The 22,369-nt window shown below is 36.5% G+C and overlaps 1 protein-coding gene and 1 pseudogene across 1 annotated transcript; both read right to left on the reverse strand.

Moving 5' to 3' along the window:
- Positions 1-155: 155 nt before the first annotated feature.
- On the reverse strand, positions 156-3,552 carry LOC120184492 (protein RKD5-like). Its single transcript, XM_039188941.1, has 4 exons — positions 3,414-3,552; positions 3,268-3,335; positions 2,754-2,848; positions 156-615 (listed from the first exon to the last, which is right to left on the reverse strand). The coding sequence occupies exons 1-4, from the start codon at positions 3,523-3,525 to the stop codon at positions 165-167; spliced, it is 726 nt and encodes a 241-aa protein (XP_039044872.1). The 5' UTR covers positions 3,526-3,552; the 3' UTR covers positions 156-164.
- An 872-nt stretch (positions 3,553-4,424) lies between these two features.
- Positions 4,425-22,350, reverse strand: LOC120184490 (annotated as a pseudogene).
- Positions 22,351-22,369: the final 19 nt, after the last annotated feature.

Below are 22,369 nucleotides of genomic sequence, written 5' to 3' on the forward strand. Positions count from 1 at the left end.
ATGATGTCAGTAATCGGATCTTCCGTCGTACCTTGCACTCGTAGTCATTATATCTGGATCTTCTTGCTCTTGATAAAATTAGGAAGGTACATGAAACCAGTCATTAGGTAATGAAGATTTGAATACTCGAAGCAGCAGCGACGCCTTTCTGCTACTTGGCTTTTTCATTCCACGGCCCCTGTGGACGCCAAGTTTAAGCGCTTCTCGTCCTTCTTCCACAGCCTTTTTCTAACAGCTGCCAGCAGATCTGACCCTTGAGGATTAAGGTCGTCCAATTTTCCATTTTCATTGGGTTTGTCATTGGCCATATCGTCAGGCAATTCTTTACTTTGATGCTTGTTTTCTCCCTCGGTTTCAGCTCCATCAACGTCGACCGCTTCATCGCCATCGGACTTGCTACTTCCCCACCACTTGTTTGTAGCAACAGATAAGCCATCTGATGGGAATCCAAACTTAAATTCATCTGACATTTTCGTTCCTATCATCAAGCTTTGGTGGTTAAAATTCAGGGTCTGCCCCATTTGTATGTTTTTTGCTCCTTGTTGCTGTAAGTTTGGCACAACAGCACCATCTTGTAATTTGGGTTGTTCGTTGCTTTGTGGTTGAGATTGAGAGCTGCAGTATGCAGAACCATGAAATAGTAGTAATACGAAAGTTTCAACTGTCAATAATACCAAAAAACTGTCATGCTGATAGAAGAGGAACATTGCGGTTCAACAACGGTAATCGTTCGCAAAGAAGCATGAGCTCCATACGTTTCTCATGCAATAAAGTTTTACAGTCTTAGTGACTGCAAAATCAGTGAGTGAAAGTGTTGAGGAGCAGTAATCAAGGGTGAAGAAGCAACCAAGCAAAAGTGTAATTTTGTTTTACAACAATGAATGGCCTTTGAACCTTAGATCCACACATACATAGGGCTGCAAATGAACAAAGCATGTCATGAACAGTTCAGTAAGTGCATTTATCACGCTAAATAAGCAAAGCATGAAGAAGATTTTGACCCTTGTTTATTAAATGAAATGAACACGAACAAGGCATGTTTGGTTCATTTATGTTCATGAACAATTTGGTTTACATCCAAAAATAAGAAAAATGTTCATTTATGGTTTGTTCTCATGAACACATTTTAATTGTTTGCAAATATGTTCACTTCTATATTCATGAACATGTCGTGTAGTGTTCCTGAACAAGTTCATTTAGTTTAATACGACGAACACAAACATGCATAACTTTAATCTACATTTTTTATAAGAAACGATGCCTCGTTAAAAAACCCCTTCATAACCGCCGCTGTACAAAAGTACCGCAACGGACATTCGAAGGAGGAAAAGAGTGCCTCAAATATTATTCCAAAAAGAAATTACACCTCATACAACAACAGGCTATTACAAACATCACCCACCAACTTAACCTCAACCCTCCCAACAAACACAACATCCAAACAAAAATTACTAAACATTTACCCTATCCCCGACTTAGCCAAACTGTCAGCCTCCCAATTCACAACCCTTTTTACAAGCATTATAATAACACTATGCTCCAATACAACACTGACAATTTCCTTAACTAGCTGTGAAAACACGGTAGGACACACTTCCGGAGTCTTAATCCATTTCACTGCAATTGCAGAATCAGTCTCTATAATTAACCGACCCTTACCACACCACTCTGATTCCACAAACAAAGCTAACCAGCTTGAATGGCCTTCAACTCAGCTCATGAACCGAGCAAGAGCAAGCTCAAAATAAACAAACGAACATGAACATAGATTTGTTTGTTCAAGATTGGTTCATTTACAGCCATACACAGTAAACACACACCAAGTTAGATTAACAAGTTTAACATAGATGATATGGTGATATATTTGTGTTATCTCATTTCATCATCTGTTTGAACTTTTAATCTACACCATTAACGGAATCCTGGTGAGATTTTTTAGAAGGGAAAACAAACATGAAATCAACATGCATATTACAACCAAAAAAAATGTGCTCAGAATCTTCGTTTTGAGCTCAACTACCGAAAAAGGAAAAGAAAAGAAGAACAGATTTGTTACATGTATTAACACAGGTTTGCTAATGTTTCCACAAAGCACTATGATGGAGCTTAACAAAGCCATAAGTTCAAATTAGCCATAAGTTTCATGGATATCTTTTTTCCTTGAAATAAAATTATAAAAAGAAGGAAAAACTCGTAACTTAAATTTTTACAATATACTAGATTTTTCTACTCCTTAGAGGCTATGACACTGTTACTCCCACTCTTGATTTCTCTCAAAACATTCGTGTCTAACAGTAATATCTAACACATTACACATATCCAAGCATAGGTACAGATGTATGACACTATGACCCTCTTAAGAACCCTCTAAACACATGGAAAAATTTACAGAGAAATAGAACATAACCGTGTTTGACATGTGCCCATATCCGACAGTCACCCTAGTCGAAATAAAATAGTTATGACAACATTTTCCTATGACAAGATAGACAAAATGCAAGTTCATTTAGCATTGTCTTCAATAGCTTTTCTTAGAAGTTAACTAAATAATTCTCCCTCCAACATAATTGATTGACGATAACACAGCTTATGGTGAATTATTTGTTTACAAAATTCACAAAACACACAAGGCATCATCAAGAAGAATCCAAATAAAATCACCAAATTGAACCCCCACAGCTAAAATAAATAAATCCAAATTATCATGAATGAGCCTTAGAAAACCAAACCAAGCAAATCGTTTGACATTATACCTTTGCCAATGAGCCTTAGAAAGCTCTGCGATTTCTTTTCTTCTTTCTCTATCTGCGTGCTTCTTAATTTCTTCAATGCTCTTCCCAGCTAAAAACTAGACCTCGTTTAAAAAAATCACATATATTGAAACGAAACAGCACAAAATTAAAAGATTTTCCCTACAAAAGGGAACAATAGAAAGGGAAAAAAATAACAGATGTATTTAACTGTACAAATGTAAAGCGGGCACAAATAAAACACAAACATGAAAGTGCAGACAAGTAAAGAATCAAAATTTCCTTTTTCTACACTAAAATCAAAACTACCCGTCAAGTCATATGACAATATTCAACCGTTGGATGAAACTCTGACAATTATCACCACAAAAGTGCAGATAGTCGAGGAAGAAAAGAAGAAAAATTTCTTTTTGTATACGAAAAATCCAAAATACCCATCAAAGCAGATAACGATATCTAAGCATTTGAGTGATAAAAAAAAACAAGTAAAAGAATAGAGAGAAGAAAGAGGAGTTACCTTGCGATGAGGCCACCTGTCAAGACCATTTTCACGGCAGATTTTCTTGAGAACGGAGGCGCAAACGCCTGAGGGATGGAGAATCAATATAGAGATGAAAAGCATAAAAGGAATTGACATCTCAAATGAAATGCTTAAAAAATTACCAAGAGTGGAAGCGGCGTCGTCGAGAGGAAGGGAGAAGAAGTCAGCGACGTCTTCAAAAGAGAGAGATTGAAGAGAAGCAGAGTTGGAGTTATGGTGTTTTAAGCTCATCATTCGCTTCTTTTTGCCTTCCTCGCTCACCCTTTGAATCCCTCTGCTCTTCACTTGCCTGTTCCCACTTTAATTTGATTCCGATCACAAATTTCTGTTTTCAAATATTTCTATTTTGGCTCTATAACAATAAAACAATAAAACAATTTAATTTAGAACCCAAACTTTTGAAATATGTTTCTCTAAATCACTTGTAATTCTTCAACATTCAGATGGTGTGACATTTTTCTTTTAATTTCATGAAAAAAAAAATTTACTTGTAATTTTATGCAAAATTTTCATAATTTTTTTTATTTATAAATCTTAAATTTAGATTTTCAAACTCTTTTTAATATACACAAGTTAAAATATTTTCTTCGAGATTGCAATAATAGAAAGATGTAAGAAACGGAGAAAAATTATACCTCGATTTCATTTTTATTGAATGATAGAAACTATAGATGAAAGTCGTTTTAACATAAATAAATTTTGGATAGATTTTGAGTCATTTTAAATCAGTATAATAGTAAAGATGATGAGGTAAGTCATTAATGTTTGAGTTGATTAGAGAAAATATTAAAAACAATATTTCTAACAATAACAAGACATAATACGAAAATTTTAAGAAAATGTGTAATAAACATGGTGAAATATAATAAAAAAGGGGAAAATACTTGGGTACACATTAAATGTGTTTAAAAATGGTAATATGTTAATTATATCTATTTTATAAATTATCTGAATATGTAAATTTATTTAAAATTTTGAATATTTATTTATCTATAAATTATTTAGGCATGATTTTTCGAATTCAAATCAAATATTATCCATCATATATCTAAATTTATAAAAAAAAAATCAAGTCATATGTTGAATATTTAAATAAAAAAAATTAAATGATAAAAGTTTGTCATAAGAAATGCTAAAAAGCCTTACAAAAAGGATAACGATGGATGGCTGCTGGACAACAAAAGAATCTTCAAGCATACTTGATTGGGGAGATGTTGTCTTTCTCTTTTCTTCCAGCAAGGATCATCGAAATCTGGAGTCCTCTGCTAAATGCTTGGTTGAAGAGCAATCGGGTTTGAAACTCGAACAAGAAAGGGAACCATGATAAGATAGCTATGGGCATGAACAATATCAGACACATGATATACTCGTATGCCCTTGCAAGCTCCTTTATTGAGTCCCAGAATTTTAAGCTTTTCAATACTGACCTCAGTGCTTGTCCAATCTATGAATGCCACCACCAAAATAAACAAGATAAAAACATGAGAATACTGCAATTAACCAGTAGAATATTATGTTGCTTTGGACTCTTCATTTAAGTATTTGTGTCCGACACCTATGTCCATTGTCCAATGCATATTCGGACATGGGTAAGGGCATATGACCCTTAAACCAATTATAGATACATATTTCGTATATGACATTCACATCCTAGTAACATAGGTAGCATAAAAAGGACAATTTATCGTATGTTTCAAATAGTATATGAAACAAGGGTTTATCAAGCATATTTAACAATCTTTGAAGTTCTTAACACCATCTTCAGAAAGAAAATAAACTCATGCATTAGTTGTTTTCTACAGTGCATCAACTGGGTAGAATGAAGAAAGTATTTTAACTCATATAATGTAACCCCCTCAGACTGATGTGGGTAACCCGATCCGATCTAGGGTGTCACATTAGGGCCACCGGAGCAAACCACCGTAAAAATAACGAAAAATTTAAAATTTTTATTAAACATGTAAACTCATAAAATGATTTATCAGTATGCAGAGATAAAACAAATTTCATATATATAAACAAAATACAATTACATGCCCCCTAATCACATATACCATTCTCTACAAGCAACGCCGAAAGAACCCCCTTACTGAAATTGATAGTTGTACTGGTACAATTCTTTTAACCTGCAATGGTGAGTAACAAAGTGAGCTTCAAAAAGCTCAGTAATACATAACTACCAGATAATGCTATAGGTCATGCATATAAATGGAAAACCATATAATTTCCTTATTGAATCGGACATATACCGGTGTTCGGAATAATCTAGGATTTCACTGGTAGTTCATCGAGTAGAATCCATGAAGATCTTAGGTCATAAAAAGCATTCAAAGTATGACATTTTTAGGAGATCGAATAGGATGTCTAGTGTGTTCCAACAGTACGATAAAATCATAATAGGTACATTGATCAAATGATAGTTCAGTAAATTTCATAAATCATACTGTAGTGGAGCTTTTCAAACTCATAGCTTAAAATCATCATATAAAGAGTTAACCTAAGGGACATCTTAGGGCCTGAGAGCCTACCCAAGAAATGTTTGGGGCCATGGGGCCTACCTAAGAACACATCTTAGGGCCGCAGGGCCTACCCGATAATGATCTCAGGGCCGCAGAGCCTACCTAAGAGTCACATTAGCTCCATAAAAATTTTCCAGCTTGATCAGAGCTGTACTTTACAAATCAATATCTCCAAGATACAATTTATACCGTGATACAATTCCATAAGCCATCACCATTAAGTCAGTGCATCCATAAAACAGTAACCATAGATTTCATTGTACCTCATGTTAAAACAATAAAACAATTTATTAATAAATATGGAACACACTAGAGAATCCAAATATTTTTCAGAGGCATTTTGTAGTTATCACTATGGATAACATGGAAGTTGTGCAATTTGATCGGATTCCAGTAACAAGGTCCTATTGATGAGAATCAATTACTAACTGATCTAATCAGACATTTAAGATTGATACTTTAGAATTCCACTATGTTTTCATGTGCATTAGGAAAGCGTTCAGGAATTACCGAAATGATTTTAGCTAACAAAGGAGAAACGGAGATTCAAGACATTTACAATCCATGTTGATCGATCGATTTATCAAACAATTCGAACTGAACAACTCTCAGAACTAATGCATGTAAACACGTCAATTTATTTCCTTTCCAAGGTATTCACTCTTTAGTACTAACAATTCTTGTCCATTAATCATCTTCGTAATCATCGCTGAATAGATCTTCCTATGGTCTTTATTTCATTTCCACGTTTCAATGATATCAGGAAATACTGACGTACTTGATTCATGGTTCATGACCAATAAGGACAATTCATCATGTAAATTCAAAAATGTTTCCAGACTCATCCAAATCACTTATTTAATCCTCAGTCATTAAGGTTACTTAGTTCATTTAGCAATCAAGTGTATCCCGGTTACTTTAGAGTTTTCCAGAGTAATTCAGACGTTTCTGGATTTTGGATACATATTGTACTTCCTTTCAGTTCACTTTAGTCATATAATAGTCATTCTGGTATTTGTGGTTGACTTGTATCACGAATATCCTCTTCTTAGTACCGAATGCGCTCTAGAGTTGAGCTGAGCTAAGTATTTCCAGAATTATCATCGATCCCAACTGGAGAAGACGAACACGCATTTAAGTGATATCTATGTCATTCAAGTATTGACATAGCATTAAGGTTGATCTACTCACTTAAATTGTGTTCCATTACTTTTAAGGGTAGTACAACATCTATGTTTATTTGAATTCCTTAATTAACTCAAGACATTTACTTAGTCTAAACCAGAAGGGCATTTTGGTCATTTTGGTGTTCAATATTTTTCCATTCATTTCTAGGCTTGGTGATATTCTTGAGTCATTTCCATTATAGGGGTATTTTGGTCATTTTACTGATCCACCTTGTTTCAATCCTTTCCTTCCACTTGATCTTATTATTTAATTCAAACGTATCATCTTTTCCAGTACTTGCGAACAATTCTGACAAAAGAGCAACCTCGATAATTTATTCTTAATTCGAAGATTTCCATGTCAATTACCTTTTCAAAAGTTACTAACGGGTTATCTCGAATTTTCTGTACAAAGACAGGATCTTAACAATTAAATCCGTAATTTATCGAGTTAAGTACGAATCCTCAAAGTAATTTCTCATTCAGGACCAACTCGGACTATTTTTACCTCTCAAGGGCAATTTCATAATTTCGTAATTTCACCTAACCAAAATATTCTCATAATTTATTATCTAAGTACCTTCAACATTTAACCTTTGATGATATAATTATAAGTCATATCCAGAGCTGATTTCTATATCATTAATCATAGAACTTGTAATTTAATTCTAACAATCCCTCAATTTCTTATATTAGGCATTCGAGTCATATTCAGTTACTGAATTTTTACCGCATTCATATCGAGTGTATGAATTAATTAACTACCCAGATGAGACCAACCATTATCTTATTCATACAATTATCAATATCAACATGTTCCATAAAGCATAAAGTGGTAGTAAAATATTACTTCGATTTTTGTGCCATACTGGTCGACCATTTAAATTCCATTCGAACACCCTCGATCTTTGATTCAACTTCCAATATTTTCCTCTTGATCCATACCATCAAAATTACTAACTCGTATCGAAATATTTTTTCCTCACCATAAAGATAGCTTATTAGAATTGAAATAATAATTTGGAAACCCAATTAATATAATAGAATACTTGTGTGGTTACTAAAATAATTAATCACTAAAATTAGGGAATGAACCGAATTAATTTGTACTATTGAGCCATAAACTAAAACTAAAGGAAACTATGAGACAAGGCCAAGTTCTTACCAAGCACTCATGATACGATTTTCCACTACATTTCTTTTTAAATCAGCACCCACATGATTTTTCTTTTGGGAATCATAGCCCCATTTTGCAAGTAATTGGTGTGTGGGGCATTGCCATATAACCCACGTGGAGTGTCCCTTGAATGCACCACTTTCAATTATTAATTCTGGTTGTATCCATGTGGCAATGAACCAAAGACCAAAGCTATGGTCAATGGCAGCCGCGAGTGCCATTAAGATGGCAACATCCTCTATGCATGTTACGTGTCGCATGGCCAGTTGCACCGACGATTTGCTTCTCTTACTTTCCCCGTGGACTCTGCAACTCATTACAAAGTCGCCTGGGTTCGGGGTTAATGCTGAAAAGTCTTCGCTACTTTGTGGACTTGGTATAGGAGTCGACGCCACCTGACGCATTTGTTTGTCGGTGTCGATAAAAAATTCTCCGCCATTTTCGGCATTAAAATGTATCTCGGACATGAGAACCTCTGCTCTGTCCTGGACTTTAGACAATGGGTGAAATCGGCAGCACACATAGTCTCTAATGCCACGCTCACGCCATGCCTCGAGCTTTCCCCAAGGCAACCAGCTCTCTGGCCTTAAATCGTCGGGACAAAGAATCAACCAAGCTCCCGGGTTGTACTTGGCAACCCAATCGCAACCTGTTGATGATACAAAGGGCGTGGTTATGAAGGCTGCCGCAACAGCTGAGCCGGACAGATCGTGTATCTTCGTACGAACATGGGGCCGAGAATGAACGAATTCTAGCTCTCGAAGAACTCAGGGTCGTTCCACGAATCCTCAGTCCTAGTGAGTCTATTGACAACCTAATGAAAGCCTGAGGATCCATTGTTGTCATGCGTATTTCCTCATTGTAAAAAGCTTAAATCTACAACGACTTGACAATCCTTTGAATGAAGCTTGTTCTTCATACAGAAGTTGAAGAAAACAAATTTCCAGGAAAGAAAAACGTCTACCCAGACTCTAATATTCCTTTGTTTTTGCCTCTTCAATTTCTTAATATCCTCGAACTCCATATTGTTTTTGTGAGTTTATTGAACCATTAAGATTAAATTTCTTTATTCGATTTCAGGCTTTGGTGGATACTGGCCGAAAGTGAAATGTGGAAGCAATGAATTCCAAGCAATGCCATTATCATTAATTAAATCCCATCTCACCCAATAATTTGTCCACTTCTACTACTCTATCATCCTCATTCACGATTTTCTTTTAAAATTAAATTGCCCATACTAAAGAAAGATATCTTTTATTGAGTGGCCCTCAATTTGATTAATAAAATAATAATATGCTAAAACAATTATTTACCAATCATACTTTATCCTCACATATTTTAAACTAAAATAAATCTAACCCCATATTGGGGTGTGACATATAAAGCCATACTCGAGCAAAATATTTACAAACTTTAGGAGTCACTGCTAGTTTTACCTGAACTCTTTGCTTCCATAAGATATATATGTTCCATACCTATTCCCAAGACATATTCAAAAATGTGTATAAAGTATGACCCTCCAAATATATGGATTTCTTTTTATAAAAAAATTAAGCATACTGGAATCCACGTAAGAAAATGTGAAGATTGGTTGTAAATAAAGCATGAGTCATACTTGTTCTTCATGATAGATTCTAAAAGCTTTTTAGTATTATTGTCATATACTGAGCATGTCAAGTGAGACAGTAATAAGCATGCAATAATTAAACCAAGCAACTGCTACTCTGAAGTTTCAAAACTTACGAGGAGAATTGCCCATCCAGTGGGCAAGAAGGCAAGGGTGGCAGTAAACATCTGAAATTGTTAGTCCACATACTACAAATAGCACATTCATGACTGACAAAAACTGGAGGAATAGAAGTGCCTTAAGAATCCTGAACTTGAGTTGAAATTCGGTACCAAATCTTCGCCTACCCATTGATACCATCTGTGAACATTGGTGATATATAAACAGGAGAAGTTAAACATTCACATTCTATGGTATTTAAAAAAGGTTAAAAAAATATGAGGACATGGTTTTTTTGATAAGATTAGAAGACCTCATTAAAAACCTCCTTCTTGATTAATGGAACCTGAAAAGAAGCTCCTTAATCATTGGAAGGAGGAAAAGAGCGCCTTAGATTTTCATTAAAGAAAATAAGATTACAACCTCGATAGATCTCTTCGAAATAACCCTTACAACAGTCTATAAATCCCACCCGAGCAGGAATCAAATGCTAAACTGAAACAACAAACAACATTAAAATTAGCCTATTCCAGCCTTTGCTAAAGCATCGGCGTCCATATTAGCTGACCTTGCAACCCAATTTATAACCCCCCCCCAAAAAATCTAAGATTGTCAACTATATCACTAATAACGAATGCATAAACAACTGGGCATGAATTGACATTGTTGATCCAGTCTACTGCAACCCTGTTATCACTCTCAACAATCAGCCTATCTTTAACCCTCCCTTGAGTAGAAGCATATAATGAAATACCCCTCTGAATAGCTTTAAGTTCGATCATAGTCGGAGGTCCCGGACCAGCTGACTCTTGAAAAGAACCTAGGAATGAACCTGAATGATCCCTCCAAATACCTCCTATACCCGATTTCTTCCAGTCACTACTAACTGCTGCGTCCACATTCAATTTAAAAAAACCAGAAGGGGGAGGTACCCAAGGGAATGAAGAAGACTTCATAGAACTGTAGGGCAAGTAGGAATCTGCTAATGAAGGATCCATAATCAAGGAATCCTTATGAATAGAAACTTCCTTGTGCTTAGCTAGAAACCAAGAAGCCAGCCTAACTCGTGATAAGAAAAATAACTCTAACTGATCAAGCTTTCCCCCTTCAAAGACAATAAAATTTCTGGCCTTCCAAATGGTCCAAATGATAGCCCCATGAATGAAAGTCCAAATAGAAGAATTTGATTTCAACTCATCCCAAGCAGTAAGAAAGGTTTTTGCATCAGTAGGAAACACAGAACTAAATCTCCAAAAATTATAAATTTGTACCACAAAGCACATGCAACCGAACATGTAAAGAATAAGTGCGTGGAAGTTTCCTCAACCAATTTACAAAGAGGGCATAAATCATCCTCAATACCTTGAACACCTCTTTTAATCAGCTCGGATTTAACAGCTAGCTTGCAAAGACAACCTGCCACATTAAAGATTCAACTCTAGGGGATACCAAACCTCTCCAAATAATGTTATTCCAAAAGCAAACATCATCTGATCCTGAAGCACAAATTTTAATACAAGAACTGACTAAAAAAACACCATCCCCACTGCCTTTCCAAAGTAAAATATCACTGGAATCTTTAGACAAAGAATAGGGAGAGATGAAGCTCACCAAGTTACACCATTGTTCAACCTCCCAATCATTTAAATTTCTTCTAACTTGAACATCCCAAACCCAGCCAGATGGAAGGAATTCCCCAAACTCACAAAGTTTACCAGATCTTTTAGAAGAAACCGAAAACAATCTAGGAAAAAGAAACTGTAGCGGATAATCTGCAGCCCAACTATCTTGCCAAAAACGAATAAGCTTACCATTTCCAACATAAAAACTACACAAACTTCGAAACTTAGAGCCAAAAGAGTCTTGTTTGTAATGATTGTTAACCACCGATCTCCAAAGCCAAGAAGATTGAGGAGAAACCTTGCTATCAAACAGTAACCTTAAAGAATCAATGTTGTATTTGCTACAAACAAAATTCCTCCAAACAGAGTGTCTCTCATTTGCAAATCTCCAAGACCATTTCCCTAGCAATGCTCTATTCATACTAGTCAGATTTCGGACTCCTAGACCACCCTCATTCTTAGGTTTATATACATCATCCCATTTAACCCAGTGAATCTTCTTTGAACCATTTCCCCCTCCCCCTCCCCATAAAAATTTAGACATGATCGAGTTGAGAGCCTTAAGGATTGAAACTGGAATCTTGAACATATACATGAAATACGTAGGCAGCAAGGACAGAACCGATTTGATCAAAACCATTATCCCTGCTAATGATAGTGTAGCAGCCTTCCAACCTGCTAATTTAGTATGAAATTCTGCACCACCGGTTCCCAAATAGCAGATGCATTCTTAGTTGCCCCTAATGGGAGACCTAGGTAGTTAGAGGGGAAACTCCCAACAGAACAACCAATAGAAGCTGCCCAGGTCTGAACCTCCTCTTGGGAAATATTAATCCCAAACAAACTACTTTTCTTTAGGTTAAGTTGCAGCCCTGACATAACCTCAAAAACTCTGAGCACCCTCTTCACATTCATAATCTGTGTTTTCAAAGCTCCACAGAAAATAATTAAATCATCAGCAAACTGTAAATGAGTAAGCTTGAAGGACCCTTCCTCCTTGCCAACTGTCAAACCAGAAAATAGTCCTTCAGAAACAGCTCGCAGTATTAATAAATTCAACAACTCCCCTACTAGATTAAATAACAAAGGTGAAAGTGAACATCCTTGTCTTAGTCCCTTGGCCATCGAAAATTCCTCGGTTGGAGACCCATTGACTAACACTGAAATGGAGGCAGTAGAGACACATTTCCTGATCCAACTAATCCAAGTCAAACCAAATCCCATTTTTCCCATCACCTTGAATATGATAGGCCAATCAACCATGTCATAAGACTTTTTGAAATCTACTTTAAAAACACAACCCTTTAGCCCTTTCTTCCTCCAATAATCAATGCCCTCGTTAGCAATGAGGGAGCAATCCAAAATTTTCCGATCGGGTATAAAAGCAAACTGTGATTGGCTGATGATATCACCCATACAGCTTCTAATCCTCCTTGACAGACACATGGAAAGAATCTTGTATACACCTCCTACTAGACTAATAGGTCTATAATCATCTAAACTTCCAATGTTAGAACCCTTTGGAATAAGGGTGATAAAGGTGTGGTTAATACCATGTTCCCAATTTTCCCCCCTATGGAATCTGTGAAAAACTGCATGATGTTACCTTTAAGTACATACCAAAACCTTTTAAAAAAATCCCAAGTTCAATCCGTCGGGCCCGGAGCTTTATTACTTTCGCAAGACTTTAAAGTCTCCCAAACCTCCTTCTCTGAAAATTCCTTCTCTAAAAGAATGTTTTGATCCACGGAAATTCTAGGAAACGTCAACCCAATGTCTTCCACATCCAAAGTAGACCGATTATTGAAAATATTAAAAAAGTGCTATTTAACAGTGGCCTTAATTACAACTGGATCATGAGTAATATTCCCCTCAATTAACAAAGCATTCAATGCATTACGTTTTCTTCTAACTGAAGCGCAAGTATGGAAGAATCGAGTGTTTCGGTCCCCATCGTTAATCCACTTCTTTCTGGAATTTTGATACCAAATCTGTTCCTCAATTTTAAGGAGTCTCCATAACTCTGATCTACAATTACATAACTCCTCGATTTTCCCCTGAACCGAGCTGTCCTGCAACATCTGAACGTCCTCCTCTAACTTGTGAATTCTCCTTTCCAAATCTGAGATTGAGGCTCCCAGAAATTGATTTTTTTGCCCTGTCCAATTCTTAATGGCAACCTTAGACTTCTTTAAAACACTTAGGATTCCAGCTTTTCTCCCATCCTTCTTGCAATCTGCTATAGTATGACAAACCATTTCCTCAAAACCTTTTTTCTCCATCAAATAATTAAATAGTCTGAAAGGTTTTTCCCCCAATCAACTCCGCCATCTTGTAAAAGAATGGCATTATGGTCTGAAATAGATTTAGGAATAAGTGACTGAATTATCTCGGGAAAAACATCCAAAAATTGTCCGTCCAACAAAAACATGTCCAACCTAACAAAAGTCGGATCATCTTGGTTATTGCACCAAGTGAACCTTCCCCCATTCAAAGGCAGATTAATTAGACCTGTTGACTGAATAAACTGAGTGAAAATCCTCATAGAAAGTTTGTTCTGAGCTCTGCCCACTTTCTCATCCTCACACAAGTAGACATTAAAGTCCTCTCCAACACAAACCGATAGATCCTGTCCAGAAATGAACACGCTCAGTTCTTCAAAAAAACTTTCTTTTTCTTTATCCACTGAGGGTCCATAAACATTAATGAGAATACTTTTGAACATATTAAATCTAAATTTCCCTATAACCGCAATGAATCTTCTGTTAATACTGTGATTTTCCATTTCAAACACATTTTCATCCCAACAAAATAATAACCCCCTTGAAGAACCAGTAGCTGGAGATTCAATAACCCCCTAAAAAATATTCAATCTCTTCCTTCTAGAAAAAGACATGTGGATGTTTTCTGTTTTAGTTTCTTGTAGCCAAAGAAAAGAAGGATGATAATTAGAGACTAATCTCTGAACTGCTCTTTGTTTCTCTCTTTTTCCCAAACCCCTAACATTCCATGAAATTATAGCTAGTTTATCCTTCATAAAAATTGATGAATAATCTAGTTTCCCCAAAATGGCAACTCAGTTTGCCACCTTCAAACCTTTCTCCAGCTCAATGATTTTATCCAAGAAAGCTTCATTCCCCTGTGTAAAAGAAACCCCCAGAATCTGACTAACTTGCTATATAGCTACTTCTTCATCCAAGAGTTTCGAGAAACCTGAAGAAGATGTTGTATAAATATTGACATGTTCTAAAGCTTCTCTAACCATAATTATTTTTGCCCTTCTCTTAGAAGTGTCAGAATTGTAGATAGACAAATGTTTTTCCTCAACACCACCCTCAGACTCTTCAACCAAACTCCTGGCACCAGTTTTATCCACTAAATTTGGAACCTCACTGCCCCGTAAATTAAACTCTGATGTTGTAGTACCTGGAGAACCGTTGTATAAGCATGTTCATTAGCCTTCTTTAGACCTATCACATCCTCTGTAGCATTATTTACTTTTTGATCATTCCCATACCAGTAATTCCTCTCTTACATCTTCTGTAGACTCTTCTAAAGCTGGCTATTTCCCTCCTCTAAAGAGGCTCACTTTTTGTAGAAAGGGAACTTCTACGCACCAACCTCGTTCTGCCTCTTGATAAGCTCTTTGATAGTTCTGAAATAGGGACTGTCAGCTTAGAGTTAGTTTTATTAACCTCCAGATTACACTGCCAGACGAACCTGGAATAGAGCAGAACCCCTTATATTATTTTCTGGCACAGCTTGCTTATGCAATTCCCCTATTCTGAACCAATTTACCAAATTTATTAATTGTATACGCTGGCCCAGAAGGAATTATGTTAGAAGCCTCCAAACCACCCAGTTCAATGTCATCAGATTGGGCTTCTAGCCCATCAGCCAAACTTTTTGAAAATCTGATACCCAGACCTGTAAAGTCACCTCTGATATTCCCAACGTTCTGATCATCTGACACTCCTTCATTAATATTTTTCCCATGTTTAGTAAGTCTTGGAAGATGTTTTCCCCATCAGTACCTTCTGAACCAAAGGACATGCCCTTCTCAATCCACAAGTCAACCTTTTGTCTGAACGTCTCAGCTGATTTGATTGAACTTTCCTCATAATCTGACTTCCCCCTATAATCGTCTTCCTCAGACCCCGTCTCACTAAACTGTTTCCCAACTATTCCGATCATCGGAGAAAATTTGAAAAAAAGATTTGAATCTTCACTAGGTGATCCAACTTTAATGGAGACTCTATACGATCTACCATAGGAGCCGAGAGTAATAAATTTGGGAACATCAAAAGGACTAGCAACTCTCATAAGAATTCTAGCAGACGTGAGATCATCCCTGTTCTTAGTGGACTCATGAATTTCTACGTTATTCCCCCATCTCCCAGCAACTCGTACCAAAAAAGATTCATCCCAGCATAAAAGAGGCACCCCAGATAACTCGAGCTGGCAGAAAGCCATTGGCACTCCTTCTTCATTCAGTAAAGAGGCCAATATGCCAAACCAGAAGCCTATTTCATCTCTCTTCTTTGTCCATGCCTCCGATATCTCCTCTTGAGATTTGAAAATGATAGCACAGGAATTACGGGCATAACCCCAACCAGCAATCTGAACTTCATAACCGTTACTAAAGAAAAACTCATAAACTGACTTGAAATCAAGAGAGAGCTTAATAATCCCCGTTAAAGATCTTCTGACCCAACTCCGACCCTCGGTTGGGATATACATTTCCAATACATTCTTCTTAGTTTTCTCCCTATGGCTCCCTTCAGAAAATTTCTCCATATACTCCAATGCATTCATCCTCGTAACCTCAGTAAGTAAAGAATCCCTGTACGTTCTATCATCTCTAACACTCCTCCTGGATAAATCCGCCTCTTTCAACTTAGAGGGTCCTGCTGTGGACAAATCTGGAACCAACTTAATTGGACTCTTGTTTACCACAATCCTTGGACGAACATCATTGTATTTGGCAACTCCAATAGAAATCCTTCTCCCATCTATCAATGAACCATTCAACATCTCGATTGCCCTCTTCAAACTAGATTCCCTCTCAAACTGAACAAAAGCGAAAGTGAAAAATCTATATTTTGGATTTTTGGTTTCTTTCGGGATAAAAACTCTCTCCACAGTTCCATGGGATGAAAAATATCCCTAAGCTCTCGCCGAGAAACTCTCCTGCTAAGATTATCGACAAAATCCTTCCAGACCTCTCCGGAATCTATTTTCCCTTTTAACTTTTCTCTCTCTACTTTTCTCTCTCCCATTTTTCCTGACTTAGGGTAATAGTTGTTATACTTCTACGGACAATCGATTCATTTGTCGAGCTGTCGCGTTACTGTATATGTATTGAATCTCTGTACAGTAGCCAGTTATTTAAACATGAAGCTACTGTCATGAGTAGCCTGTGATTGGAGGAGCATATTTCCAGTTCTTTAAACATGAAACTACTCTGAACAGATCTCTCATTTATGCTTGAACAAATTTGCTTAAAGCTTCATTGCATACCTCTAACACTAGCAGTGCCGTTAACATAACAAGCCAAGAAAGTCCATAAACCTACAAGGATAATAAGTTAGAAGATAAGGAGATGGAAGTCTGAACTAGAAAAATAAAGAAAAATTCCCACAACAATAGACAAGGATTAGTAGGCAAAAGCAAAGTGTAGCAAGATGAACTTTGAAAATTATACCAAAAGTTTTTGCCGTGATGAGCTATATCAAGGTGGTAGACAATCCCATATTGGTAAATAAAGAAGCGAAATGCTAGGATAATCTCAAGCAGCCTTCCCCTAATATTTGTGAATTTGATGTGATCTTGTTCTTCTTCCCACCATGATTCCCAACTTTTATTAGTCTGGATACCAATACCACCGCGATTTCCCATCCACCTAATCCAATCCGTCCAGTCATCCACTTTTTTTGCCAGTCAAAACCAGACGGGTTGAACACAAAAGGGGCAAACAACCAGGACCCCGAACTTCATAGAGGACCAATAGAATGAGAAGCTCCAACCCTTTTCCAAAACGACTTCTAGAGTACAGCCTGTAGTTATCCCCGAACTTTTCATGACAAACAACAAAGCCACGACCAGTAGCTCTATATTTAGAACCTCCATGCAAGATAGTTCTTCCAAAATAATGTGCTTTTGTGCCAAGCTGGAAAATAAAGAATACAGAGGCAAGTTGTAGCTGCATGATGACGAAGTCACCCAGAGCAGTACGAAACCCCTTTTCCAGGCCAATTTCCATAACCATGGGCAGCACCAGCAACAGGCCCAGCTGGAAGACGGACTGTGTTGCCAAAGCTTCTTCAAGGGCTTTACTCTGACGTACGGTTGTATTAATCTCTTCTTCCAATCCACTCATAACCATGTATAAACGTCCATATAAGAATACAGATACTGTAAGGACCGTAACCTGAAACATAGTAATTCCCAATGCTGCAAGTTTTTACTTGCATACATACAGGGTCATTTATTTTGGCTCTTCTTCCCTTCATTTTTTTTTTCAAATGAAAAAGCAGCCGAGTTACGGTGATATGGTAATCCATTGAACTACTCAGCAATGAAGTGGTAAAACTTTAAATACTACAACAAAAGAATGTTACCCAGATCATTTAAGAATAATGCTTCATCTTGAAAACTAATCAGACTATAAAATTCCTAGCTAAGAATCCTAGTCACCAAGAATGTGGAGCAGTCCCATTTACTCTAATTAACATACCATGCTACTGAAATAGAAGGCCACAGTTGTAAAATAGAATGATAACATTTTATAGAAATCAAACCGACGGCCAAGCCGATAAACATCACGGCTGAGTGTCTGCTCTCCATTTCCATTGGCAACCTTAGCCTCAAAAGCAGATATCTGATTCATTCCAACATCACGCCCCTTACCAACTTGGATATATTCATGATGTGTTACATAACCCCAACGCAAAGTAGAATTGAACCCCGAACAAGATAACATAATTAACAAGCAGATTATAGCTTTTAAGTTAGAGAATTGAGCTGACTCAAGATTACCAGCAAATATATCCTCGCTCAAGTAAATAATTTTTTATGCTTTGCTTATGCCACCTCTTGTTACAAGGAAGATTCTGTCAAATATATCAGGATGACCATAATGGAATCTCACCCTGGAATCATAAGATACAAACAGTTTAGAGAGACATGTATGATAAAGCAACAACAATAAGGCTGCTCAAGCTCAACAAAACCTTGCAAGGCCAGAAATTTTGGACTTTGTACAATCATGCCCTTTTCATGGATTAACTGATATCACATGTAAAAGACCAGGGCCTGGGCTAGGACGTTGGGGGTCCTGTGCAAATTCTTAAAAAGAAACCCTTAAATAGAGGCCTAAACGTCTTCCTGAGCTCTTTTCTCGTAAAATGGAGTTAGACCCAAAAAAAAAAAATGAGATAATCTTTACAGCTGTAGCACAATACTGATTATTGATATTTCCGATATGACTTTAACAAGATTTGATCGCAAGTTCTGTGGTTTTGGGCCCAAAAATTTTACCAAGGGTCCATAATACTTTGTTTTTTTTATTGTAACAACAATAATAAATCTAATTTTTTGGGGTCCTTGCTATTCTGAGGCCCTGTTCCGTCGCGCATGTTGCGCCGTCCTAGCCCCGCCTCTGTAAAAGACAAACATCAATAAATAAGTGTTAAATATTGACTTGACAGGATTTTGATTTGAATGGTTAGTCTTGCCACCTCCATTCCATTGAATTAATATGTGAATATACACAAGATTACTGACTAATTTTTAGCTAAATCTATGACTGGTATCTCTCTATTTACAGCAGTATCAAATAGCTGTGAAAAGAGGAAATTATGGCTGGTAGCTCTCTATTTACAGAAGTATAAATAGCTATGGAAAGACGAAATTATGGCTGGTATCTCTTTCATTCCAGCAGTATAAAATAGCTATGGAAAGAGGAAATTATGGCTAGCATCTTTCTATTTACAGCAGTATAAAATAGTTATGGAAAAAACTATATATGGTAACAATAAGTATTAAATACAGAAAACTGACAGAGCAAGTTAATGAATTTGTTCATGAATTCTCTCTCTGTCTTTCATTAAGCTCCTTTAATGTATAAACAATATGGGCCGAATACAAATGTCAGCCATCCAATGTAATATCACATAATGTTGAGGATTTAAGAAAGTTCAGTCCTACCTAAGAGGATTTGCTAGGATACGTTGCCCAATTGTAACAAAACTTGTCTCTTGATTGGACATGAACCAAGCTAGAGAAGAAACACTGTGAAATAAATAAAAGCAAGTACATGTATTAGTACTATCAAACTGTTCTGTGTAACATTTTGTCACATTTTCACCCAGCGTCACAGTTATCATGCCCAAACATACAAAACTAATTCAACAAGATATTGGTAAACTCACCTTCCAGTAAATATATGCTCCCTTAAACCCAATATTGATAGCTCTCTTCCCTTGCGGCGAGGTTTTAGAAACTCCTCCAAAACATTTCTCATCTTATAAGCCTCTTCAAAATAATTGTCCTGAGAACAAAGCATGGAAAAACAGTGTGTAATTTTGCTAAGACATCATTGAAAACTGGTAAACAAGGTTGAAATTCTACAAATTATTTCCATTTTTGTAAGTCTCTTCAAAGTAATTATCCTCCACAAACATTGAAAATAATAAAAGTTGTGAATGCATCTTTAAAATAGTTAAAACAGGCTACCTGATTCATGTCTATGGTCTGAAGGGCTTCTCCACGAGTAAAAATAATTGCATGGTTTTGATTTTCAGGATTCCCTTCACCAATTTCTGTAGGGGGGGCTGGCAGTTTGATCCGATATATTTCCTAGGAATATTGTCATTCCCCCATTTATTTATTAATAACATGAAACAAACAAAACTAATAGCATAAAAGTTTGAAAGCATCAAGTAAGATTTCACAAAGAAGAATTCAGGAGTGATATGAACATTTTGCACAAATGGAAGGCTAACTGAAGACTAAAATCTTAACCATTTCGAACAGTCTTTCCTTTTACAGCAGTGGTATTGGGGGTATACTACGAAATGAGGAGAGCAAGGTTTTGGGATCATTTTCGGCTTCAGCTGGTCCAGGTCCACCTATCTTAGCTGAATTGAAGGCCATCCAAGCTGGTTTAGTTTGGTTTGTGGATTCAGAGTGGTGTGGCAAGGGTCGGCTAGTTGTGGAGACTGACTCAGCAAATGCAGTTAAATGGATTAAGAATCCAGAAGTGTGTCTGACCGTTTTTTCACAACTAGTTAAGGATATTGTCAATGTTGTTTTAGAGCATAGTGTTATTTAAGGTTTGTCAAAAGGTCTGTGAATTGGGAAGCTGACAGCTTAGCTAAGACGGGTATAGGGTAGTAACTCAGTACATTGAGGTTATAGAGAGGTGAGATGTTGAGTGCGAGGGTGGGGTTGTAATAGCTGGCTGTCGCAGGAAGTGTAATTTATTTCTGGAATTACAATTGAGGCAGTCTTTTCCTCATTCTAATGTTCGTTTCCGTATTTTTGTACAGCAGTGGTTACGAAGGGAATTTTTAACGAGGTCTCGCTTCTTTATCAAAACAAATCTCTAATACCCTTCTTATGTCAGACTTGAATCACCATTTCTAGCATTAAATGATTGACGGTATATTTTTTTTAAAAAAAAAATCCTATTTCACTTAAGATTATACTCTTTATCTTAAATTAGGGATTTAATAAAATAAAGGAGAAGACGAATGAGGCAGGCATAATGCAATATGGACATGCATAAATCGGAAAAAATCACTAGTCTAATATAGGCAAATTACATACTTAAACGTTCACCGATATGCTGCCTTAGTGTGATAAATAGAGATAAATCAAACCAAATAAAATTTGCATAGAATATGTTGTTAAAGATAAAGGTCGGACTAGTAATTTGTTTGATAATTTGATAACTCAACTGGCACACTTCCGGTAATCTCACGGGTTTGAATTCACATCTTTGTATTCATGTCATACTTGTAACATCTTGATAATGACACAGATGCTCGCGTCTAATGCAAGCTGGCCAACATAAGGCAAAAGTGACCTATATTGACTCCTACTGATTGTATCAATAGGAAAACTTTAAAAAACAAATTCAATTAATCTAACACGTCCACAACGTTTGAAAAAATTATTAGCATTTAAAATTCATGTATTTAACAATTAGTTGTACTTTAATATATTAATAATGTCATTTTCTACCTAAATGTTAATACATTTCATCCAATTAAACAGGCTATTTGTCTATGGTGTCTTGTGACATTTTTATAAACTCGTGGTGTTGTACCAGTTCTTAACTTTGCAATATGCAGACTTCGAAACATGATTAGGTTAAGATAGCCTGAAATTCAACCCCTATACAGTCTGAAAATTTTATCTGTATAACAGGATACCATGAAATACATTTTCTACAATGTAAGTTAAATTGATATTAGACAAGTGATGTCTCATACCTCGTCCAACTTTTCACCTCCCTTGACAAGAACAGAATAATAAAGCTTCTGAGATATTCCCTGTACTGTCTCCTCTCTTTCATCGATATAAGCAACACGCTGAGATGGATACCTTTGCAGTTTCCAAAAATATAAAGATGAATTCAAATTTTTATTCTACTTGTTGAACCATGAGAAGGAAATAGTGAGCACCACCTTACGTTAACATGAGATTTAGAATGTTAAGGTAACAACTGCGATCTCGCGCATCAGAAGATTTTTTCTGAGCCCCATAGATTTGACAGGAAACAACATAGGTGAACTTCATATTGGCCAGCGCTTGTGCTTGTTCTTTGTATCTTGGATCATCCTCAAAGACCTAGAAGCCTC

Source organism: Hibiscus syriacus, unplaced genomic scaffold (genome assembly GCF_006381635.1).
Source record: "Hibiscus syriacus cultivar Baekdansim isolate YM2019G1 unplaced genomic scaffold, ASM638163v2 tig00112921_pilon, whole genome shotgun sequence".
Classification (NCBI taxonomy): domain Eukaryota; kingdom Viridiplantae; phylum Streptophyta; class Magnoliopsida; order Malvales; family Malvaceae; genus Hibiscus; species Hibiscus syriacus.

Coding starts and splice junctions, on each gene's coding strand:
- LOC120184492 (XM_039188941.1), bottom strand. CDS start 3,525: ATGATGAGCTTAAAACACCATAACTCCAACTCTGCTTCTCTTCAATCT. Junction 3,336..3,413: donor CGACGCCGCTTCCACTCTTG/GTAATTTTTTAA, acceptor TCCATCCCTCAG/GCGTTTGCGCCTCCGTTCTC. Junction 616..2,753: donor TCTAAGGCTCATTGGCAAAG/GTATAATGTCAA, acceptor TGCATACTGCAG/CTCTCAATCTCAACCACAAA.